Source organism: Tympanuchus pallidicinctus, unplaced genomic scaffold (genome assembly GCF_026119805.1).
Source record: "Tympanuchus pallidicinctus isolate F22 unplaced genomic scaffold, pur_lepc_1.0 scaffold5, whole genome shotgun sequence".
In the NCBI taxonomy this organism is placed as follows: Eukaryota; Metazoa; Chordata; class Aves; order Galliformes; family Phasianidae; genus Tympanuchus; species Tympanuchus pallidicinctus.
This window is the reverse complement of record NW_026294769.1, coordinates 74,158,282-74,184,196: the sequence shown is the minus strand read 5'-3', so window position 1 is coordinate 74,184,196 and position 25,915 is coordinate 74,158,282. Positions and strand designations below refer to the sequence as shown.

Here is a 25,915-nt window from a genome sequence, read left to right as displayed (position 1 = left end):
TAAGCAAAGGATGTACTTGTGTTTCCTAAATAGGAATGCATCGCAGCCACCTGTAGCCCTTTTGCACTAGCTTATTTGCAAAAGAGATGCTATAAGTCTTGTGCACTCTGACATGGGATCTTCATTTACAAGAGTTTATGCAAAGGCAACGGCTTCATAAATTAAGCATGAGCCAATATAATCTACCCATTTTTTCAGCTGCACAGGGTAAGCCTTATTAAGCAGCCAGTGCAACTCTTTCTGCCCACCATTTTCCAACTTCTTTGGCAAAGGCTGCATTCCAACAAAGGTGGTGGCAAAAAAATGAAACTGCATTTCCCTTTCTCTCCCTACCCTTCAAGAAATACATTCAAAAATTGATATACTCACCTCAAAATCTAGTTCTGCATACCGTGATTTCCGTCTCTGGAGATTCAAAGGAAAAAGAGAGGGTGGTGAAGGTTAGTAAGGAACTGAGGGGCACAGACTGAACTGCACAGTAGATGAATAAGAGAGGCTCCTTCTCTTTTTACCTTTAAAGTGTTTCTCTGGCTAATCTTGATGGAAAGTGACAGTCTATAAGAAGGATCACTCACAAAAGCGCTGAAACCGAAGGAAGGCTGAACATGGATTTCTGGCTAATTCAGACTCCTGTCCTAGTTATGATCTTGAAGGTGGTTTTTACAGGATGGGAAGGAAATAAGAAGGCTCAGCCAAGAGATCTAGCAGAGCTTCTGACCATCAGTCAGTAAAGATTGAAATTTGGGCAGCAACGGCCAAGACTTGCTCTCTGATAATAGGCAAGAAAATGGCCAGGTGCTGAGAAATGCAAAAGCTAGGGCAGACATCAGTGTGAGATGTACAAACTAGGGAAAACTGCTAATATACGTATTGAATTGTTGCAAGAAGGAGAGGGCTGCACTTCTACCAAACCTCTGACATCCTTTTGATGCAAAGAAAGTTGTGGGTCATATTTTAAGTATATGCCAGGCTGGATGGGGTCATGGACTACCTGATCTAATGCCTGCTTTAGTGCTTGGCAACTCTCTCCATGGCAGGGAAGTTGGATCTAGATGATCTTTGAGGATACCTCCAACCCAAGTCATTCTGCGATGATTCTGTGATACATCTGCAATCAAGAGGATTTTCCTACCTTTGTCACTACTGAAGTCATCAAAATGGCAAACAGAAGAGGATAGATGGAGAAAAGGTAATGCATGTGCCTTGGTCATGTGCCTTGTGCTAAAATGAACTGCTCTGACATGCCAAAGTTTTGATTTTAATTTGCATTACGTTGCAAAAGACAGCCCATCACACAATGGGCTGTAGCTGTGGAAGTAATGAGGGATTTTTAAAACAAAATTATGAAATGGTATCACCTGCCAGGGTTTCCTCACAGTAATATAATTATGGCACTACACAGTGGGCTACATCTGGCCCAACAATCCACTCTGGAAAAATCTGTTGAAGACAGTATTGAGGGCAGGGAACATCATGGGCTCGGAACGGCAATGGAATTCCCATGCTCACCTCCAAGGAGCTCATGGAGAGAGTGGAGACGGTCTCACTCTTGGACACCACACCTGAGTTCCCTGAGTCACCTGTGTCACACAGGCTGTTGGGAATCTGTGACTCGCTGGGGATATTCTGTGGAGGCAGCTGCTGCTGCTGTTGTATCATGGGAGAACCTTGCACCTCACTGCAAGTCATGGTCACAGGTTCCCGTGGAGGACTTTTGACGACAAAACCTGGGTCGGTAGCCATACTGAGGTGGATCAGCCGTGTCTGGGGCATCTGGTCTATATTGATGCTGTATTTGCTCTCATCCTTGGGTGGTTTGGCCCGTAAGGTGGATGTATTGGTAGGCAGAATGACATAGCTGGTGTCCAGTGTTTGTTCTTGTGCCCGAGAGAGTTCTGAGTCCAACTTCTTGAAGATGTCCCCGTCACAGATGTAGATAGACTTGGGTGGTTGATTCTTGTCCTTCTTCAGAGTGAGACTGTGATTGCTGAACTCATTCAGGTTGATGGCCCCCAGGTAGTGCGGGGAGCCCTGAAGATGCAACTTGGACACATTGGCTGGAAGACTGTTAAAGTTTGATGACCCCTTCTGATGATTGAGCTTCAATTTCTCTTCATCCTGTAGCGATGGGCGCTTCAGTGTTCCTGTGATGGTGGAGGTCCTGCAGGCTGTGATGTCTTTATTCAGCACTAGAGAGACAGACAAGTATCCTCAGCACTGCATCTTAGCTTTGGTTAACACATCAATATATCCACTGCAGTCACACCATGCTGGCATGTTCCCTGGGACCTCTCAGAATGAGGCTATAGTGGCAAAATGTTTTCATATATATATTTTTTCCTTTTAGTCCAGGATGCTGAACGCAAATCTAAAGCCAGAAAAAAAACTCCTCATTTTGAGAGAATCCTCTGCATTGATAATTTCCCAACCCTATCATGGCCAAAACTCCAAGCTACATTGAAACATATTATCATACTGATAACATTATCTCAAAAAGAAATTATACGTGTGTATTACATGTGTATATATATATAATACACAGCAAATATCACATACACGTAAGATTCTAGCATACAGAGAAGCAGTATTTATTTTAAGTATAAGATTGATCTCATGTCAAAAAAAGATTTTGATTCAGAAATTAGCTGAAATGCAGCATTATCAGCAATTATTGTTTCTTTGTTTTAATTTGCTCAAATTCTTCAGGTTGAACTTCTTCCCAGGAACAGTTTCAGGATTAGATTTGATAGTGTACAACATATCACATTTTGTTATAAATTTCTGATTCACTCTCTGGAAAGCTTACATTCCAATCATTATGCCAAGCCTCTGAGAGACATAATTATTTGTTGTTTCTCAATGTGCCTAGAGGACAAAAAGGAGTGCAGTGAATATTCCTAAGTAGGAGATGAAAACTTTTATCTGAGGATGAGGTGAACATGCCATATAGGAGGTACATACAAGACTCACAGACACTCATATCCACACAACACTGTCTTCAACAAAACATCTTATTCACTTCTAATAAGATTCTGTTGCTCAGTTGATTTCAGGTGACAACAAAGACCTTAAGAAGATTATGACACAAGCCTTGATTTCTCCAGGGGATGGAAAACACTGACTGTGGGGTAGGGGCAAAATGATGTGGCACTGAAGGACACTTACCCAATGTTTCAGCTCAGTAAAGGAGAGATAAATGAACATCTCCCTTTCTACCATCTCAGACTAAAATGTTGAGATCTTTTTACCACTTTATTTTTCCAACATTTTTGGGGTAACCAAAAGACCTCTATTCTATTTTATGACAGAGGCAGCACATGGCCGAGGAATTCCATGGGACTGAGGGCATACCCATTTTTCTATCAACTGAAATTGGGAATGGTGGGTGCTGGGTGAGCACAGAGAATACAGGCAACACAGGGTGATAAAAAAAACAAGTGGAACACAGGGACTTTTTTAAAAAAACCTTTGAAAGCTAGGCACATAGGGCATAATTATGGCAGCCATGGTAATCTTAATGTTGCTACAGGGCACACTAAGATAAATCAGAGCATTATAATGTGTTCATACCATAAGCCGCAGTAGTATGATACTGAACTCAGACCTTTAGCTCAGCATCAGTAAAGTTTATTGATCTTGCTCACAGCACCTGCCTGAAGCAGGCTTGAAGAAGCTGGGCGATCTCCAAACATGGAGCAGTAAGCTTCCAAAACTGGGCTATGGAGTAAATCCTAACAAAGACTCCAAGTTGCAAGCTTAAGAGTGGTGTCTGACCTATCTGCAATCAGTCAGTTTGAGAGCTGATGCTTCCAGGGCAAACTACAGCCAGGAACCAATTGGCTTATTTATATGTTGTATTATTTTAAGGGCAGATTGCCTAAGAATTCCAGTGATGCACCATATAGAGAAGTCCCCAAAATAGTGACTGTTACTAATTAGTTAGTTCGATGCAAACTAATATTATCAGAGGATGATTATCTCTTCAGGCAGACATCAACAAAGAGACAAACAGTAGGGAAGTAAGGGAGGGAGCAGAGGAAGGGAGATCTAGGTTGTTAGCGAGCTATTAATCAAGGGTCTTCTGCCTTTTGTCTAGGAAGCTCAATTTGATAGCAAAAAATTCTTCAAGAAAGGCTCTGTTGTAGGAGTATGGAGTCTGCCTTGATTTTCAGCACAAAGTGTGCTGAGCATGCATTCAAATCATATCTGGTCTCATGAGCATGCCTTTTGCACATGGCATTTTGGAACCAAAGTCTTCAGTGTCAGAAAACAGGGAGGAAGATAGATGAGATGAGAGAGTCAGCTAGAAATACAATTAGGGAGTATGAGACAGAGAAATAGAGAAAAAAAAATGGAGCGACCCTGAAAAAAAGATAAATGGACAGAAAGAGACCATGAAATAAGATATCACAATGATAAGTGAGATAAATATACTATGACTATGATAGGCACAGGGAGAGGGAGTGAGGCTGAGAGAAAAAGAGAAGAAGATAAATAAGATATAGATAGAATATTAGATAGATAAATGATACTGACAGTGATAGACAATACACAGAAACACAACGACAAGGATAAATGCTGACAGAGATAGAAATACATAAATAACAGGTACAGCAAGACAGACAGCTGAGGACAGAGATAAATAAGTGACTGCAAGATATATACGGAGAGAAGCAAGATAAATACATCAGAAGCAGATATATAAATGATGGATTAGATAAAATAAAAGATATAGACATATAGGGAAGGAAGAAGGGAAGAAAGGGAAGAAAGAAGGGAAGAAGGGAAGGAAGGAGGGAAAGAAGGAAAAAAGAAAAAGGAAAAAAAGAAAGGAAGAAAGGGCAATAAAGAGAGTAATACAGAGAAAGAGAAAAAAGAACTGTACACACAGTATGTACTGTCCTTGGCTAAGGAAGATCCTGGTTTGGAAGATGTGAATTATGTGCAAATGCCAAGCAAGCTGGTATTTCTCTTGCTTGGGAAAAGAGAAATCTGGGAAGGTAAATGAAAACCTAAATATCTACCAAAGGGAAAAATGATAATAACAATACAAAATCTCAGCCAAATGCTCAGGCATGCCAGGAGCAGGAGAGGACAAAATCTGCAGAGACAAACAGACAGCAAAGGAGACTTCAGAAGATGCAGACGCCTCTTTGGGATGGGTATTATTGGAGAAAGGCAAAATCTGCCCATGCAAATCTTCAGAATGTGTGTGGCTGAACACACAGGAGAAAAGTGCAGGCAAAGAAGGAGAGACCTGACCCACCTCCATATATCCAGGCAGCTTACAACTGCACCAGAAATGTGCATGGGGCCAGTGGGAATGTTGGGAAGGCTCTCCAGGTTCCTGACCTCAAAAATACCTTCTGAGCATAGAGCTACCTGAGGCTGCCCCTGATCAGCAGGTGTTAAAGCAAAGAAGGATCACACTTGGAAGAGATGGAGCCCATCTCTTCTTCCTTGATTCTCTTCTCTGCCACTGTGTTACAAGGACCATGGGTAAGAAGTAGTACTTCAGAGCTAAGTTTTTATCTTAGCTAGATGGTCAAGAGATCTGTGGGGGAATAGGACAAGCAAAGTATAGGGGAAAATCAGGGGAACTGCTTTCTTTCAGCCAGGGTTAAGAGTAAAGGCAGGCCCACACATGCACATGCAAGCCACTATGACACACACAGATAAAGTAGAAAGGAAAAAAGATATGGCCTAGTTCAATCCCCAAACCAGGTCACTTGTTGATTCTCACCTGTGATGTGCTCACCTGATCTACAAGCCATATCCACATCCTTCTCAAAATCGGTCTGAAAGACAGAGAACACAGAAGATGTGGTCAAAAGGAGGTGGTGGGGAAAAGAAAAGCATCTGGAAAATGCAAAAAGTGCTTTAATTCAAGAATCAGACATAATCAGTGCTGGAAGAGTGGAGGAGAGACAATTTGCTTAGTCTTTGAAACAAGTCAAACAGTGTTATTTTTTCCAAATGTGGCTCTCAGAACTTAGACATTGGTAGAGCAGTAACACTGCTTTCAGCTGGGTTCTTCTCACCCAAAAGCTAATTCCTGGGTTGCCAAATTTTGTGCAGATTCCTCATAAAGTATGGACAAATTATTGTCCTGATCTGTCTTGGACATTTCTCCCCACACTTAAGTGGATTCTCCTCCACCAGCAGAAAAGGTCTATAAAAACCATCCACAAGATATAAACATTTCAATATTATCAGGCTTCCAGAAGAGATGGTTATGGAATTATCTTAGCTTTCTTACTGCTTATTTATTAGTAATTTTTTTGGAACATAAAATGAATTTGATGGGAATAAAAGATAAATAACATCAGACCAATATTAAAATGGGCAAGTGGGATGACACAGAAAAATGTTATCATATGTTGATGACAAAGTTCCAGAAAAAATGTAACTGAACAACCTGCACTAGCTCAAGCAGTAAGAAAATAAAGGAAAAGTGTATATTTAATACCTGCCAACAAAATTTTGTGGAAAACCATTTACTCAGCTAAGCTTTTTTTAATACACTGAGAAGATTTTGAGATTAGCGGAAAAGGTAACGCTAAAAATGCTGTCCTGCAAAGACTTGGGTTTCTTGAAGGCCAGATTCTGAGAGAAAAAGAAAGTCTACCTCCTGTGAAAGAAAGGATGGGCAAATTGGGAAGAGTACAGAGAGGTTGCTAGAATATGCAGGGAGAAAATTAAAAAAGTAAAAGCCCAGCTTGAACTCAACCTGGCCACTGTTGTTGTAGTAAAAGACAATATTTTTTTAGAAACATACTAACAGTAACAGGAGGGCTAAGGGAGAATCTTCATCCTCTCCTGGATGTGGTGGAAAACGTGATCAGTGAGGATAATGAAAAGGCTGATGTTCTCAATGCCTTCTTTACATCTGTCATTAATAGTCAGACCAGTTATTTTCAGGGTACTCTATCCCCTGACCTGGGAGTCTGGGATAGGGAGCAGAATAAATTCCCCATGATTCAGGTGGAGGTAGTTAGAGACCTTCTACTCCATCCAGACTGTCACAAGTCCATGGGGCCAGATGGGATTCACAAGAGTGCTGAGGGAGTTGGTGGAGATGATTGTTAAGCCACTTTCTACCATTTATCAGCAGGGAGGTGATTGTTCCCCTGTACTCAGATCTGGTAAAGCCACACCTCATGTGAGATGTTCAGTTTTGGACGTCTCAGTCTAAGAAAAGCATCAAGGTTCTGGATGTTCAGAGAAGGGCAACAAAGCTGTTGAGATGACAGGAGCACAAGTCTTATGAGGTGCAGCTGAGGGAACTGGGATTATTTACTCTGGAGAAGTGGGGGCTCAGGGAAGACCTTATTGCCCTCTACAACTTCCTGAAAGGAGGTTGTGGTGAGATAGGGGTCAGTCTCTTCTCCTGGATAAAAGTGATAGAATGAGAGGGAATGGCCTCAAGGTGCATTAGTTTTGATTTTAGAAAAAAGCCTACTTCTCTGAAAGAGTGGTCAGGCACTGGAACAGACTGCCCAGGGAAGTGTTTGAGCCACTGTCCTGGAAGTGTTCAAGAAACATGGAGATGAGATACTTAGGAACCAGTATTGGAGACTGGTGGGCAGTAGGACTTTTCCAGCCGTAATAATTCTGGGATTCTATGATTCTTTGGTTACAACACAATTCAGTCACTGTAAAATAACAGTGTACCCCTCTAAAATATCAGTAGTGAGCCATCATTCATGTCTGGATTTGGGAGTTCTTTGTGCTTGGATATGAAGAAAGTGACTGTAAGCTTGCTACTTCTCAACGCGTCAAACTATAGTACAGAAATAAAAAAGCTAAAAACTTGTAGAATTTTGCAAGGTGACTGATAATTGAAAGCAGAGAATTGTATAAAGGGACAAAAATCTGACACTTCAGAATATAGTTCTTGGGATGGTAACAATAGAATAACAAATTCAGTGTCCACAATTTTAAATGATACTGAGTTTGAGGGGCATATAGAAAAGTATAGAAATAATTTGATGTCTTACAGAAGGAGAATAAAATAACTCAGTGTGTTAATTTATTGAAGGATATTATTGTCTGTTATTGAAGGAGAAGATGTATGAGGCAAACAAGGGACTTTGTAACTACACATTAAAAGGCATAGAAAGAAGTCTGAAAACCTGAAGACTATGCATTTAAATAGGAAAAAATGCAGGTGTTTTAACAAACATTTATGATATGTGATAGGATACTACATGCCTTGATGTCTTGACCTAAAGATTGTGCTTTTGAAATTAGACCTCATATCCAAGCAGAAGCTACTTAGTTTAGGATAGGAGTGACTGCCAGAAATTCATGAGGTTGTGATACAGGTCTAATACTAACTGGGTGTTTTCTTCACATCCTGAAAGTGATTTTCCAGATGTTGTTACTCCAACGTCAGAAATCTAATGTTTCTTGTAGAATCTACATCATAACACTAGAGCAGATGTAAGATGATTCCTCACAGTTTATTATCCTACTGTCTTTAGTAGATTGTTTGTAAAGGATTTACACAAAAGGACTGAGGTTTACAGTGCTTAAGCTTTATTCTCACTGAAGCAATGTAAACAAATATGCTTGAAAAAGCATCTTTATAATAATGACTATGATCCAAAACACTGTGCTTAAATCAATTAAACTGCTGCATCTCAGCTCTAGCTAGAATGAAGCAGTATGATGGAGATGAAAAGATCTGGGAGACTGAAGAGGTATATTTTCCCTTTGAGTTTTCTGGAAAAAGAATGATCTCGCCAAAATGAATGCAAAACTTTGTGTGTAAGTTCTAGCCCCTGAATGTTATGATGAAAAGAGAGAGGACTTCTATGAAAGAGTCAGTGCTATTTTTGTTCAAGTGCAGGTTTAAAGGAAAAAGGAGTGTTTATTGCAAAATGTATGGTGGACAGAGCCCTTTGTTTATCAGTTAAGTGTTAAAAATGCCCATAGGTCTCTTAATAATAGACTAGATAGTGGTTTTCCCTACCATTAGTTGAGCATGTCCGTTCTGAAATGACCCCCCAGAGTCTCCATTGCCCTCTTCCTGGCGGTCTACTACTCGGCACTTCACAGCATCCTGAACCTGCAGGAAGGAGCAAATGGATTTTCACAAGTCAGAATCAGACAGAAGTACCAAAACAAATCAAATTCTTTTGACAGCAACAACAACAAATATAGCTTTGGTAGTTCACGCTACTTTTATGATGGATGCTATTACATAAATCATTCTATTTGTGTCTACAATGTCTGATTACAATCCTATATCAGCTGAAATATACATCTGATTCAAGACTCACTGAAATGAATGAAGAAGAAAAAAATGGAAGTAACTAAAATGGGAGTAAGATGCAGGCTCATATTCATAATGTAATTAGTCGAAGCAACCTCAGCCAAGTTGGTAGTATAGTTCCATTGATTTCACTGGTCTGACATAAAGAATTAATTTGTTTTACTTGATTTAAAGGAGCTGTAAGAAGATAAAATGGATACTGAGAATAATAAAAAAAAAAAGGTTCCCTGTCTGTTATTCATAAAAAATTATTCCTTTTCTTCCCTGATATACTTTACCATTTTAAGTCTCCACAGGGAGGCTGGAGAAAATTTACTCAATTTCCTCACTTGATTATTGCTCACATTACTTTCTAGCTCGAATATCTAGGTGCTATTTGCCAACATATAAACATTCTGTTAACCTTGGTGCAAGTTGCCTTTCTCAAAATCAAATAAGAAAATTTGATTTCCTTAAGATTCCATATTTGGAGGCGTGTAAACATTCTGGAAACATTAATGTTCAACAAGCCAAGACTGATATCTAAGTTGGATGAAATGGTAGGTTAAGAATGTCCTCCAAATTACATTCCACAGTACACTCAGCATAGCAACCACTGATTCATTCTCGCTTGCATTCCATCTTTTGACTGATAACAGCATGGTCACTTATTTGGTCACTGCCTACAGGAATGCAAAATCTCATAGGATTAGAAAAGTTACCAGGCTGATTAGCCTTTTTTCAGATATTTTCTATTGTAAGTACGTTGGTTATATAAAAGAGAAAATGTAATTGTGCTCACCTCTCTCCTAAGGATACAATGGACCATCACAATGACAAAGCCTTCCAATGAGTCGAAGACAGCAAAAAGGATCTGGAAGAGCGCTGACCGCCGATCTGTGATTGCCAGAACTGCAGACATCCAGGTGAGAGCCAGGAGTGGCAAGACCACACAGGAGCTCCAAAGGGATGCCCTGTTAAGGGAGAGGAAAAGAGAATTCAGCCCCACTTCAGCCCCACTTGATCCCATGTGGGATGCTAATTCAGCCTCCTGATCCCATGGGGCTTCAGAAGACTTCTCCAGCAAATGCATACTTGTGCTAGGTGTCTTCTGAGCCCCAGCCACAGGGAAGCAGGAAGATGCTTTGCACACTCACACTACCAGAACAGGTGACACACATTTCCATGGGAGGGACTACTAGCCAATGGTGCAGTCATGCATAAAACTTGAGGTGGGGAGGAAGGATGCAGATACCTCACTCCTCCCCTCATGCCCTTCCCACTCTATGTCACTAGACCACAATGATGACATTTCCCAAGGAGAGGAGACAAAATACAGTCACTGTAGGTTGCCAGGGGGAAGGGGAACAGTTGCAGCAGAGGCTGGTTTGTCACGATGGCTGTCAGTACTCAGGCTACAGACACTTGGACTTCCACAGCACATGGAAGACACCAACAAGTGGGGACGTGTCACAGTTTCAAGTAACTAAAACAGACAAGCATTGAGCTGATGTGAAGAATGGCATTTTGCTGTTACTCCCTTTCTCTGTAGCATTCTACATCTGTGAACATCAGGAAATGTAACTCAGATAACTCTGAATCTTTTCATTTTCTTGTGTGATCTCCTTATCTGAATGCATTGAAAAAAACCTGCAGTTGCTTCTACCTTTAGCAAGGGTTGAAAATAAAAGTTCTTGGGGGGAAATGCTGGGTTAAAATCCTTTGAGATTTTGCAATTGTTAATGCACAAGAGAGAAAACTTTCTGCAAGGTTAGTACTGCCATGTGAACATCCACCTTTTTTTATGACTAATGGCTTTACAAATGAGAAAGCAGCTTTGTTTCCATGGACGATTTAGCCACTCAGTTATCTCACCAAAATAACTTTAACAGCAAGTTATGGAGATTCTAGGCCACCCATTGTCGTATATGTTTGGTGCAGCAAGAGTATCAGGAGAATTTCTTTGTGGTCTTATACCAAACAAACAGAAGTTGGCCTATGCACCAAGCAGATAACAAATTGAACTTCAGGATTTCCTGAGTAGAAAACCTCAGCCTATTTACTAACAAATATATACAGGCAACACAATAAATTACAGGACGTGTATTGTGACACACAGTTTACAGTAGGTACATGGAGCTTGCTTACCATTTTCTGATATGTGATCAAGATTTTAATGTTTACTTGCTGGTTATCCAGGTATCACTCTCATGAACCTCAGTGAGAGTTCTACCTGAACAAAGTTGGAGCTTGGACATGGACATGAGCATCAGGACATAATGTCATGGCTTCAGTTACAGGGTTTTTCAAGGACTGTTACATCTGTTCTGCTGTAATGACCACATACTGGAGCAACGGGTTATTTTTGTAATCATAATGATGCTTTGATTGCAAATATTTCTACAAACTGTTCAGGTTCAGATGTGCTCCTTTTAATCAATGTGATTTCCCTACAGGAGCAATTAAATGGCATAGACTGTTTTCTACTAAACTAAGCATTATGAGGCTTCCTTCTAAGATAAGGGCCACGATATAATGTAGATATAATTTTATATAGGATAAACTAAACTTTTATGTCTAATAGGAACTATAATTTTAATGCATTATTAAAAAAAAAAAAAGGAACCAGCAGCCAAAGACAAGTCTCAACCAAACAACTGCCAAGCAGATGATTTAATTCCACTTCTCTCCTAACCCACTGAAATGTGTCTCATTATACTGAAGTAACTGAAATCTCTCATTGCTTTCATTTGCAACGGTGCATTAATAAAATTGGCAAAGCAGTAAGTGCAGTAAAAGTCAAAGGTGCAAAAAAGCTAAATGAAAACATGAGGCTTGCTCCATAACAGCTGCTCTAGATGTGACTTTAGTGCACCTGCCAACCATACCTGAGAGTGGATTTGATCCCTACACATGTGCCTGAACCAGAGATCTATAATCGCATTGGGTTTCAAGATTCAAGATGCTACCAGCAACATGGATGTAATTATTCCTTAACTATGAAGGGAACTCTTCAGAGCCCCTGCTGTTTTTACGCTGGACTCAATGAGTCCTTTCCAGCCCTACATTCTGGGTTCCACATTGAGGTGGACTTCATCATGGCTTCCAACATAAGCAAACTTAATACCAGCACTGCCCTCTTCACACTTCCAACTCAATGATGGCAACAATATTATGCCAGATATTCAGTTGGTGTAAATCAGAATTTTTTCAACTGAGTCAGCTTCTGTCTTACATCACCTAAGATTACAGTCTGACTTTCTGTCTTCTCTGTGATTCATCTTGCAGATACTTTCTTAACAATATTGTTCCTTTACAAATGTTAGTGAAATGTTCCTTGACATTTAATGCATAAAACTTTATTCTCAGGCAACAGATGGCAATGGGTCATAGCACTATAACTTACTCTAATTTAACTTTCAGAGCTTGGCTTAGATTTTGAAATATTAAATTAAAAAATAATAATAATAAAAAAAGGTTCCATTAAAAATTTCATATCAGGATTGAAATTTCTAAAGAAAACTCAGGGAAAGATAAATGGGTTTCTTGTGATTTGTACTTAATTCCACTTCTGTGAGCTGAATACATAGCAGAACTCATACTTCTGCCACTTTTCTGTTTGCTTCTTTGTAGGAGGCATCCTTAGAAGGTACAATAAAAATTTACAGGACCTAAGAAGCATCATGTTATAGTGCCACATGCTGTGAGATGAAGTGATGATTTATTGTGTAACAACACTCTGATTACTTAACAGCTCTTCATTATGGGTTATCTATGATCAATTAATCCAAGATTTTTATTGCCTGAGACAAAGGGCCAGTCCTTTTAGCTGGCAGATGAAGAAGACATTTATCCTACTGATTTATCCTGATTTATTGATTGCATACATGACAGCTCTAATTGTGAGTGACAAATATCAAGGGGATATCATTACATTGCACCATGGAAGCATAATGCTGGCTTATTGCCTGATGACCACCATATGACAACATTACTCAGCAGTACTGCTGTAATATCACATTTTTTCTACCCTACCACACTGTGTCACTGCTGCATTGCAGAGAAAGTGCATTATTTTGGGTTATGGTCATGTCATGGCATGTTGTAACCAAGTATATTTACAAGGCTATGTAATAACATGGCCACGCATTAAAGTTTTCCACAGCTTTATCCAGTTCAGCAAAGACTTAACCTCTAAACCCAGCTCTGGCAGAGAGCTGGTGATGGCCTCTGATCAATATAACAAAAACTAGACGTGTTTTTGTTCTTTATCTAACTGGCATCCTTAAGAGGCTTCATCTTTGCAATAAATAAATAAATAATAAATAAATAGCAGGATATACTGATGGGAGTTAGAATAGCAATGGAAAGAGCAAAAAGGGCTTTTAGAAATAAAGATCTACATGAAGATCTAAGGGCTTGTGCCCTGACAATGGTAAATGCAAGGGAGCACGATATGTGATTAACAAAGATATAAAAGGCCATTATGAAAATGTAAGCGATCAATTCTTCTCATTAGTCAAGGCTGACAGCACAGCCAGTACACAAAGTTTAAGAAAGAGAAGGAAGAAAAACAACTACTTTGCAACTCAGAAAGCAGATCCTGGAGAAGTTGTCGAGAAACTTCTTTTAACTCAATGTGTTTAGAACTAAGACAGGAAATCTGCGACTTACAAAGTGAGTCCCCATGTTGTTACCATGCATGGGAGTACAGAAACACAAGACATTATTTCTGTTTTCTCCAGAAGATGACTCTTCTATCAGTTACTGTTATCTTCACAATATGACTAAGAATACAGAAGATCAAATGCCTCTGAAGGCAGGTAGGAAGTGAAATAGCTATGGCACACTTCTTGATTATTCATCCTTAATAAGGAAAATAGTTATTTGACAGTCCAAGAACCAATAGGGCCTGAGTATTGTCCACAGGTTAAGGATTCAATTTTGAATTCATTTAACTATGCAAACACTGCTGTTCCTGATGAACAGCCTCCTTCACAAAACCAGCCACGTACAAAAATATTGATTCACATGGAAGTGATTCACATGGAATCACAATACTGGAAAAAATATATATATATATATATAAATGTCCAAGACTTCTTGAAACAGCTTCGAGCCAAGGAAAAATGTAAATCCCTTAGATGGGAGATTTGATACAATCAAATGGTGTAAGATGGATGATGATGCATGAAAGTTATGAGAGCTCCATGATTTTGACAGACCCTTGCATGGATTGCCTGAAAGACCAATATGCTGTGCCAAGGCCGTAGAACCAATCTCTTGCCTATATTCAAAATCTGAGTTTCTATATTTGCAATGCACTGTTTGGCAAGAATTCTATCATTCCTTCCTTCCTTCTTCCTCCTTCCTTCCTCCCTTCCTGCCAATAGTAATCCCTGGTATCTTCAGGGGCCGTCCACTTTCAGAGCAAATAGAAAGAAATCATATGTCCTTGAAGTGCTCCTGTCTGAGATCAACATTGCTCATGAGTAGCAAAGACGAATTATAAGGCAGTATTTCACAGGCTGAGGCTACTGTACAGGTAACAATTAAAAGGAAAGAAAGATGGGAACAGAGGTCTTCCAGTGGCAGTGCACAGCCTGGTTATTATCCAAAGAAGTCAGTAAGGAAAGCTTTATTTTAACCCACAGATGTCAAGCCTGGCTTATGTTTAACAGGCCACAGACATCCACAATTTTCCTTTTATCATTTCCCTAGTCAATAAATTGCATAATTTCCAATGGATATTTTTTTCTCTTCTGTCACGATTGCTACCAGCTCTACCACTAGGGTTTACCATGTTTTCACTTAGTTACAGATTCTTTCTCTGACCCTTCTCTCTTAGACACAGATATTATCATGAAGAGCTGCTGAGAACCTCTCTGATTTTTTCAAGAAATTGGACAGAAGTTATGTTCTTTCACTTCATGCTATCTCAGGGATGAGTCTATGAAACCTATGGGAGGTGAGTGGGAAAGTGCATGGGGAGCCTCAGAGGGAATGTGTCAGGAACATCCCTGATTTACTCTCTACCAATCAACTATGGCTAATTCAACATCAGAGAGGAGCTAGGAATCCTCACTGCATCTAGTTTATAGTACGAGATTTCAAAATGGAATGGGAAACTGGTCCAAGGTTTGAGTCAAGGCCAGCAGAATGGTAGCAGTGACGTGAAGTGAAGCATAGTCAAGGCTTTGCCTTATTGATAACCTTGTTTATGATAGACTTGGAGGAAGAAGAACAGTTCAACTTCAGAATGAAGGGGAGAAAAAAGGTCAGTTGAGAGATGAGTTTACTAATTAACGTATAGCTCCTTTTGCAAGGATAATAGCATGGGATGTTTCAGCTGTATTGGCATTAATTCTCTAGAGGTATTCTATCTACTGCAAAAAGAAAATATATATTCTTTTACATGGGCCCTCTAACCTCTACCAAACTACCTAAATCAGAAAAGCAGGACACGTAGGAGATCTGGATTTGATATCTCCTTTTTTTTCTAAGTTGACAATGAATCAGAATGTATGACTTACAAAAAACCAATGTCAGGCAATAGGGAAGAAGGATTTGAGACTGCTTTACTTTTTAAATTAATTTACTATGAACTGAAAGCAGTTAACTTTTTTTAATAATAAGGCTTCTGCTGGTTTAGCATTCCTCTGCAGTCACAGGAAACCAAAATGCAGTGACCTGCTAATTCCAGACTTGTGGTATGCACATCTGGACCAGTGCCATCTCAGCATCTCAGCTGGGCACTGTTGCAAAAGGTAAATGAACAAGTGTGGCAGTGAAAAAATAAATAGGATTTTTTTAGGTTTTGTTTGGGAATAATAAATAAATAGGAATTTGTTTAGGTTTTGCTTCTCATAGAAATTGTTATGTCTTAAGTGAGGTGATGGCAAATTTTCTTTCTAACAACAATTTATGATTTTTCAGAAATATGTATCTTTCCCTAACCTGCTTTGGATTTTCTAGAAACAGCTGTTTTCAGGAAATAATAATAATAATAATAATAATAATAATAATAATAATAATAATAATAAATAAACGGAGAGAAATCTTCACACTTTGATTTGTTTCACATTTCTGCATTTTGAGATTTGGCTCTCAACTGCCAATATTTTTGTTAGCTTAATTAAAGCCAGGATTTTTAGAAATTGAAAATGTATGAAACTGTTGCACACATTTTATAGGCATTACTGTAAACATTAAAATAAAAATATAGCATCACCTTGAAAGGATGTAAATAACACAATTTCAGAAAGGGAATGAGGAAAGACAAATCTTTCCTCATTGCTCTCCCTCCTACCTTAACCTTTGGGAGAAAAGCCAACAATATAAATAGCAACAACTTCTCCAGCAGAACAAACCCCTGACATTTTCATAATTTAATTTTTTTTTACTAACTCCAGTTGCATCTAGGAAGAGATTTAATAGCATTTGACTTTCATAACACGGAGCCATGAAACACTTTCAGATTTTGAGAACTAATTCCAAGTGCTTTTAAGGGTACAAAAGAGAGACAGTCAACAGTTATCAAATCAGAAATGCAGCCCTGTGAGGTATTAAACTTAACTCTAGCCGTTTAGAAGAGAAAAACACCAAACACCAATAGATGCTTCACCAACTCACTTAAATCATGTTCAGTGCTCTGCAGTCTCACCGAAGTAAAAAACTCAAGCATATGCTGAAGGTAAACTAGCCCCATTCTATCTATAACATTAACAGAAATGAGAATTTTAAGTCTGTAACTTAAGGAACTAAATTGAATTGGGGCAAGAAATATCTACCCAGTCCCTTTGTCTTCCATGGGCTGCTCACATGCTTCAATCTAGGCATGTCATAGAGTGCTTTTGAGGATCCAGCCCCTCAGCTTTTGCTTCAAGGACACTGAATAATCCCTACACTACTCATGGCCCATAGAATGAGGTCAAGGAGAGGTGGGGATATAGGGAAGTGGGCAGGGACATGGGGAGAGAAAACAAACAGGAACTGGTGAGGGAAGGGGGAAATGAATGAGGGAAATAATAATAAAAATAAAAGAAAGTGGAAAGAAAGAAAGAAAAGAAGTTGAAATTAGAGGAACTAACATGGCGTTACTGGTGGCTGTGGCCGAAACTTCAGCAGAAGAAACTACTCCACACTTGGAACATTTGAGCGTCATGCCGTAAAGGGGCACTGCCATCTGACTGCAATTAAAACCAAAAGACTGAAACAAAACAAAACACTTTGCTCATGAACACAAACGTACAAAGGAAAGGGAAAGAGAAGCCAAAAGAAAGAAAGAACAAAGGAAAGAAAGAAGAAAGGGAACCAACCAACCATACCCAATTTGAAAAGAAAAATGAAAGACAGGCAGGAATAAAATTCTCTCATCTGTACCACTCCAGATGCAGGTAATGGGAAAATGTATGACTCGGAGGTATTGTTGGTGCCGCTGGAGAGGGTGGAACTGTGTTGGTGAAAGTTTTACCAGATTCAGGGTCTCTCTCTGGCACCCACGGAAGAGAAACCAGTACTGCTCTCCCAATCTTCACTTCCTTTTCTTTTTTTTTTTTTTTTTTTTTTGAGAAATTGCTCTTTTCCCTCTTGGCCTTTTTGCTCCAAAAAAAAAAACACGGTGGCAAGGTTGTACAGTAGAAGGCAAGAAGTAGGGCTGTGGGGACTACTTAGCTTGTTTCCCAAAAGACAACGTTTCCTCCAGTGGCCCTTGTGTGCAAGTCCTCACCTCAGTGGAGACACCCATAACATAGAATCATAGAATCACAAGAAAGATATTGAGGCCCTGGAACGTGTTCAAAGGAGGGCAACAAAGCTGGTGAGGGGTCTGGAACTCAGGCCATATGAGGAGAGGCTGAAGGAGCTGGGAATGTTCAGCCTGGAGAAGAGGAGGCTCAGGGGAGACCTCATTGCTCTCTATAACTTCCTGAAGGGAGGTTGTAGTGAGCTGGGGGTCGGCCTCTTCTCTCGTGTCATTAGTGATAGGACCAGAGGGAATGGTTTCAAGCTACGGCAGGGGAGATTCAGGCTGGACATGAGGAAGTATTACTTTTCAGAAAGGGTGGTCAGGCACTGGAATGGACTGCCCAGGGAGGTGGTGGAGTCACCAACCCTGGGGGAGTTCAAGGAAAGACTGGATGTTGTGTTGAGGTACATGGTTTAGTGGGAGCTGTTGGGAATAGGTGAACGGTTGGACTGGGTGATCTTTTAGGTCTTTTCCAACCTTGGTGATTCTATGATTCTATGATTCTATGATTCTATGATTCTATGATTCTATGATTTGTTCATTTAAGTTGAAAGGGACCTTTGAAGGCCATCTAGTCCAACTCCCCTGCAATGAACAGGGACACCTACAGCTAGATCAGGTTGCCCAGAGCTCTGTCCAGCCTAACTCTGAATATCTCTTGGGACATGACATCCATCCCTCTGGGCAACCTGTGCCAGTGTTTCACCATCCTTTTTGTAAAAAACATTTTTCTTTTTGGCAGCTGACAACACCAGGAGATAAGGTACTCTTTGGTGGCTTCATCTATGACTAAGAGCATGCACATACAACAGCTGCATATGTCCTTGAAATTAAGGGTGCTTTGCCAGATCATCAATTTGCTCTTGGAGAAGCCCTATGAGTTTTAAACTCAGGTAAGTGGACACACTGACTACTTCTGAGATATTTCTTCTCTCGAATCTTGTTTTGGAGCTGAAAATATCTTTGGGATGAACCTTGAGACTTGTTCATGTAGGTTGCTCCCTCTTTCTGGAGGAGATCAGCCATAGAGACAAGCTGTCGTGGGCTGCTAGTACATAATGTGTTGAGGACTTAGGGAAGGTTATGTCCACAGTTTTTAGATGTTTATACGTATGAACAGCCAGCTGTTACTTGGGAGCTCAGAAGCCACAGAAGCTGATGACTGGCCCCTTTTCCTTCCAAAATTTACTGCTTCTCACTCACTTCCTTGTTTGCACAGATCCATGCTACCCACATCATATCTGGCATACAAAATGGGCAGGAGACTGCAAAGTATCCTACAGACCTACACACAGTGCCTGATGTCAGAGAAGCATCAGTGATGGTAGCATGTCTATCATTCCTTAGTGATGGCAGTGAAGCTGATGATGTTTGGAAGTACAAGATCTTGGGTTTTTACAGCTGGGAGAGAGATTAGGAAACTTAGCTGATGGTTTCCTAATATTTATGGCTTTGTGTGCAGTCTCACTGCAAAAAGAAAACACCTATGAACACCAACACAGCATTATCAGTGTTCCTAGTGGTCATTGAGCTTAATTTAATGGCTATTCATTGTCTTTGAATTAGTTACAGTGACAGAAGCCATCACTGCCTTCCAAAATAACAACTCATAACTAAGATGTCTCACAGCAACTTTCAGCCTTGAGACACAGAGAAAATCAGTTCCCGTGTCAATAAATTCCTATCTTCCAGGCAAAATGGTGTAAATCCAGTGAGGACAATGGCTGAACTAAAGATAAAGTGGGTCTTGAGAGGCATTAAGTGCATGACCCTTAAAAAAAACATGGTCCATCCCCAGACCTATAAGCCACAAAGAACAGATAAGCAGAGAGACAGAGAGAGGCAGAGATAGGCAGCAAAAAGAAAATAGATTGATTCAAGGAATTTGATGGAAAACTGTACCAGAGAAACATGAATGACACTGAATCACAAAGAACCAGCCAAAAGACCACTATAACACACAACTGTAATTGCTGTTGGGTGCATTTATGCAGAAAGTTGTAAGCAGTAAGCACAGATGTGGGTACATTTGTCTTCAAATTCGTTCCGCTTTGGGGTTTGAGGTTGTTAATATATTGAATTTCCATGCTAGGTTTATATTGGTGCATGTATGTATGATAGGGTAGCTAATGGAACAACCACAGTGAATAATGCATTCATTTAATTTAGCTTTTTCTTCCTCTTAAATATCCACAAACAACTCACAGACTTATTAGGTGTGTACTGTGGAGCCTGGACTTTGCTACTAGATACTGAACAGTGCTTTACCACCACGCACAGCTCATTTTTCCAACATGAAATGCTTCCAGATGAAGGGCAATCCAAATCTGTTCCTATTTTAATATAGTGATTATCTTCCCAATTATTTGTCTTGGCACTAACCATCCAGCTCTGTCATACCCAGCAGCACACACAGAGAATGTTTCACAAGGTGTTGGAGAAAAGTTTATCAAGTCAATCAGCAGAAGGATAAAAGAAGTAAAGCTCCTCTAAGGGACAAGTTGGGAAAACTAAACAAGGCTCCTGTCTCTTTCCAATGGCTACAAAGGAAGCCTGGGGAGATTAAACTCAGCAGGCTAAAATTAGCCTTTGTGAATACACCCTATAGTCTCATTCTTCTTCCCTGACTGCATAAGCACACAAATGCTTCTGGAATAAACGTTGGCTGAATAAATTTAGAATTCATTTTAAAGGTCCCTGCATCCAGCATGAAAACATTTGCTTTTAGTAGCACTCATGTCAACAAAGACTAAAAATGCTATTGGTGCCGCTGCCTGCAGAAGGAGGATGGTCAACCTCCTCCAGAAGGAGGATGGGGAAATACTGGAGCACTGCAAGCAAGTATTTGCTGAGAACCTCTTGCAGGGTTTTCTCCCCATCTCTAGCACAGGATATTTGCTTAGAAAGGATTTGTGGCATCCATGTGCAATGTGCAAGCTCTTCATGCAACATCTACCTTTCCGTAGCCTCATTTTCTGATATATGTATAAAGATATTTCTGACAAATGCCTTTAGAAAGTCAAAGTTTCATGACATCAATAATCACAATGATTTCCTCTGTTAACTCTAGGGCAAAACTTATTGTGTCTCAGATATTATTTTGCAGAAGCTGTTAACACTACTTCATTAATGACAACCAATCTGTGGTATATGTGCTGGGCTCCTCATTCAACAGGTCAATTTCCCCTCCTTTTTTGGGAGGATTTCCCTTTTTTTTTTCTTTTTCTTTTTCTTTTTTTTTTCCAACACTGAACCATACTTCTTGCCTCTGCTAAAGGAAACACAATGTTTCTTTATACCATCTCCTCAGATCCAAACACGTCCGAGGCCATGACTCAGTCTGATTATCTTCAGATCTACCCTCCAACACGGTTCCCAAGCCCAGGCCAGAAGCGGCTAGCTAGAGAGAGGGAGCATCGGGGATCCCAAAAGCATCCCCCCAATCTCAGCGGGTGCACTTGGAAAGGAGAACAAAATCACTTAGCACAGAGAAGGCTTAAAAGTGCTGCACACACACACACGGACATGAAAGGGGGGAAAAAAGAGAAAAGAAAGAAAAAACAAAGAACATCAGAAAAAGGACTTTTTTTTTTTTTTTGCTTTGTTGGCTTTGTTGTCAAAGTGTAACTGTGAGTGTGATCAATAACCAGCTGATAGGTATTAAATAAGATCCTTCTGTGTGCAGTTTAGCGTAAAGAGGGACAGGCTGATAAGCAGCAACTCGCTGCTCTGCTAATCCAATAAATGATTTATTTCAGCATTGACTTTCCAGTGTAATTACCTTTCTGTGGACTCTCCCTGCAGTTAAGGTATTTTCTTGAGTTCTCTTTGTAAAAAAGGCATCAGCCAGAATAAAGCATTTCCTTGCTAGTGGTTGCTTAAAGCAATGCACTAAGGTCACTTACTCACATACATATTTAACCCAGCAATAACACATACCTCTGATCACCCAAAAGGACTTAATTTTCCTCTTGTAATAAATATCTTACGTAGGCATCAAGATTCCTTCCTCGTTGTACCAAGGAATCATACCATTTGGCCAGGTCAACACTGTAGATTAAATGTGAGCCTTCTCTTGTTCCTTCTTCTCTGGCTAGATAAGAGCTTGCTTCTGCTCTCAGTTTTGATGTCATCACTAAATAGCTGCACTGTCAGTAGTTTGGAGGTAAGCCAAGGGAGGGCCTTGTGTGGTTGCTGCCATACTGGCTACTGTCAAGAGCTGTGGAACAAACTCTTCTGTTACACTACAGAGTAAACCACTTAGCACCAGACCTGGGCTTCAGGGATGGAGGTTTGAGTGGTGACTGTGGAAAAGATAGAGAATTTCAGGAGGTAACAGAATTTCTTCTTGCAGAAGAGAAACTTTTCTCTACTGACCACTCATATACTAATCTGTTCACTTGTACACCTTCAAAACCCTTTCCTTCAAAGCACTGTGTACCTTTGCCATCCCTCAGCCATCTGCCAGCTGCTAGATGCAACCCTGCTGTCACACAGCCCATGCCACGTGCCAAACTCAGCAATGACACATCCCTCTCTGATCCAACTAATTCTCCTGAAGTTAGTGAAAAGAATCACTGTCTTTGTCCCATATTTTGGAAGAATATGTCAGTTTAGGATGAAGCCTTTTTAACAAAGAGCTGAATTCAATCTCTCCCTTTATCAGCAAGGTACTGTTTCTTGTTTTGTTGTTTTGTTTTTGGACTCTGCACTGAATAACAAGGCAGAAATATTAATCCATGGATTTCTTTGTTTGTTTGTTCCATTTTGTTTAAAACTGCTTTTGCTTGTTTCCATCTCCAATCTCTCTGTCTGTATTTCTCACCTGGTTATTGACCACAACCTTGTTTTTTTGTTGTTGTTGTTTTTTGTTTTTATTCTTTACTTAGATGTATTGATAAGGCATACCCTGCCCGTTCCTTCAGTTTCTTATCTGTTATTCCATCTTTGGATACAAGTTTGTTAAAAACCAGAATGCCAATAACCATGTTCACCTGTTGAAAGAAAAACAACACACAGTTTTGTTTTCAGGTGGAGCAGATCACACTCAGCAGTACAGAAGGAACAAAAGGGCAAGCTGAGCCCTTTTTTCTTCCCAAAGCTGGGTGACAGTCACATCTCTGCAGGCCACCACCCCTTTTATCCCCTTACCATCCCACCTCCCCTGGGCATCAATCTGAGTTCAGGAAAGCAGAATGAAGCTGGCAGCAGCTCAGAGAGGTCTGCAAGGGCCACGACAAGGCTGTAAAGTGCTCAAAATGCTGCAGGCCTCATAAAATTACAGAATCATTTGAGTTGGATGGGACCCTTAAAGGTCACCTTTAGTGATAGTCTAACTCCCCTGCAATTAAGTTACATCTGCAGCTAGATCAGGTCAAACGTATGCTCAAGAGTGAGCCAAACTCAAAGCATAAAAATATTTTTTCAGGATAATACAAACTGAATGTGGCCAATGCAGGGGAAAGAAGTGGCATGACACAATTTCAGAAGTGTTTTTTTAGAATCTGTGGTCCAAAAGCAGCAGCACTAATAGGATAGCGTGGTATGCTCCAGATGGATAGTCGTCATTTCTGATCAGTGAAGCACCACTGCTGCTCTCAGAATTAAGAGGTGGAGAGCCACTTGAGTAAGCAGAAATATCAGCTGCTATGGTAGGATATCTTGAGAAAGACTGCAGATTGCACAGCTCATGGATTAGCCATCTATCCATTTCCAAGAAATTAGTAGGCAAAGCAACTTTACACAGCCCTTCGTTCTGCTTTGTTAGGGCAAGAGCACAGATGTCTGTATCAGTCAGGTATAAAATTCACAGAGAAATACAAGCTGTGCAGAGCTAAGGTCTTTCAAAGAGATGTTGAACTCCTCAGTGCTCCATTTTTATTCTATTCACCACTGCCAGCTGCATCAGTTTTACAAACCCCATGCAAACCTCAGCAACCTCTGAACATAACCACTTAAGTGATACACAAGCATCACCTCTTCCTAGGGGCACAGTGCTGATGGTGGAAAAAAGTGGCATTCTCCTGGTTTTGTTGCCAGTGAAACAGCTGGTGTTGGTAGGACGAGGTACTAGATGCTCTTTTGGACATTGTGCTTGCAAGGAAACAATTCAGGTCAAATTCAGATAGATGCACCATTAGATGTTAGGTAAGAGCCCGAGTGAGTTTAGAACACCCTTGAGAAGTAGTCCTAATGAACAACTAATAGAATCATAGAATTACTGAAGTTGAAAAAGACCATTTTAGTAGATTATCTACTCCAACCATCAAACCACCAAAGAACACACAGCCTATAGGAAAGACATTTCTGCTCACACTAAGCCTTCATCTAGATGCCAAAATCATTCTCAAGACTGAACAACCCTTCTGAGTTTGCTCTGCTGATTTCATCAGGACACGACCCAGCTTTCTGATGTGGAATCTACAGCTAGCAGCAAATAGAAGAGCTCCCAAATAGCAGTTATTTTCTTTTGTATCAGCTGTTGGGTGAGTGGAATACTTTCCACAGCTGTCAGTCCATTTCTAGAGCACACCATTGTTTTGTTCTACAGACACAGTGCTGGCAAGTCACACGCAGTAACTTGGCTAAGGATCAGCAAGAAAACAAACCCCAGTTAAGTGCATACTTGTGAGCACACTTGCAATTCATGTCTTTCCTCAATGCTTGATGCTTCTGAGCATGATGTCCTCTTCTTTAAAGTACAATATGAGGTTGAAGTATTGCAGGCTGCATACCTATTAGGGTTTGGCACAACAGTGTTCATCCTCATTCATTTATGGCAGGAGAGATGAAGAACTGTAGCTCTGTAATTGCATCTCTGCAACAGGCTTTCAACCTGTGCATCATCAGGGCGCCTCACCTGAGTTAGAAGTGTGAAACCACTTGCAGCAGCCCTGAATTTAAATGTCCTGGGATTCTTAAAGTTAAAAGCATAGACAATAAACCCAGCTGGAGCCAAGTCAGCTTTGTGTGAAGTCATTTGGGTGTCAACATATCATATTTCTCAGAGTTTCAGGTGAGAAAGAGCTGCTTAGCTCAGGTGCAGAGCCAGGTCCCATCTTGTTCTGTGATCCCTGCGCAAGAGCAGGTGCATTATCTGGAGCAATGCTGTCCTGAGTAGTAGTACAGCTGCATATCCCTCACACAGCCTTGTGAGAGCCTCACTGTCCTCATACGGAGCCAAGGTGACCCTCCATATCTGGCATGGCCAATCTGAAATCAGGACAAAGCATGCACAAAAGAGACAACTGTCTGGTCTCATACACAGTGCATACTTGAGAACTGTGTATTCCACCTATGCTCTGCTACAAAGCTATAGTGTGAATTTTGTCAGCTCGGGTTTCCATTTACAAAAAAGTGCTCAATGCTTATTTCTCCTCCTCTTCCCCAAGTTCCTCAGGATATAGGTACATTACCTCATACCTCTCTTGGGCATCACTTGCTTCTCATTTAGCTAGCAATGAGTCAGGTAGTATAAATGAGATGTACAGTCGCCTTCTCTAGGCAATGAAAAGAGACAGACACCTCCAGAGATGACTCACCACTTCCTAAAACCTTCTATATGAACGAGCATCTGCAGGTGTTGACCTCACTGTAAGGTTATCTCCAATTCCACCTTTGATGATGAGTGAAAACAGAGATGCCAAATGGAAGCAGGGTAGGAAAAGCTGAAGGATTACTTCCCTTGTTGTTGGCACAACAAAAGCAAAACAGGCAGGAGACTGACTGCTCTTTCTCCAGGCACAATAGTTCACTCCCTCCTAATCACCGCTGTCTATTGAACACCCTAGCCACTGAGCCAGAGCTATCTGTTACTATGTTGCTGAGCAGAGGTAGTTCATCTGAAAACACTAAGCCACTTAATACTGCTGTCAGTTATTCCAGCAATAAGGAAGACTCTAAGCCCATCA

General features: G+C 40.4%; 1 protein-coding gene across 9 annotated transcripts in view; it reads right to left on the bottom strand.

Moving 5' to 3' along the window:
• Nucleotides 1-25,915, bottom strand: part of ADGRB1 (adhesion G protein-coupled receptor B1) — a 277,528-nt gene that overhangs the window by 15,451 nt on the left and 236,162 nt on the right. For 4 of the 9 annotated variants that reach the window (XM_052704254.1, XM_052704255.1, XM_052704260.1 and 1 more), the window contains 7 exons: nucleotides 22,914-22,999; nucleotides 17,350-17,448; nucleotides 10,062-10,233; nucleotides 8,978-9,073; nucleotides 5,744-5,798; nucleotides 1,510-2,189; nucleotides 370-405 (listed from right to left, as the gene is read on the bottom strand). In XM_052704254.1, the coding sequence (XP_052560214.1) occupies nucleotides 370-405; nucleotides 1,510-2,189; nucleotides 5,744-5,798; nucleotides 8,978-9,073; nucleotides 10,062-10,233; nucleotides 17,350-17,448; nucleotides 22,914-22,999 (1,224 nt within the window). The remainder of the gene's footprint in view (nucleotides 1-369; nucleotides 406-1,509; nucleotides 2,190-5,743; nucleotides 5,799-8,977; nucleotides 9,074-10,061; nucleotides 10,234-17,349; nucleotides 17,449-22,913; nucleotides 23,000-25,915) is intronic. The other 5 variants (XM_052704259.1, XM_052704261.1, XM_052704262.1 and 2 more) reach the window with 3 other exon arrangements.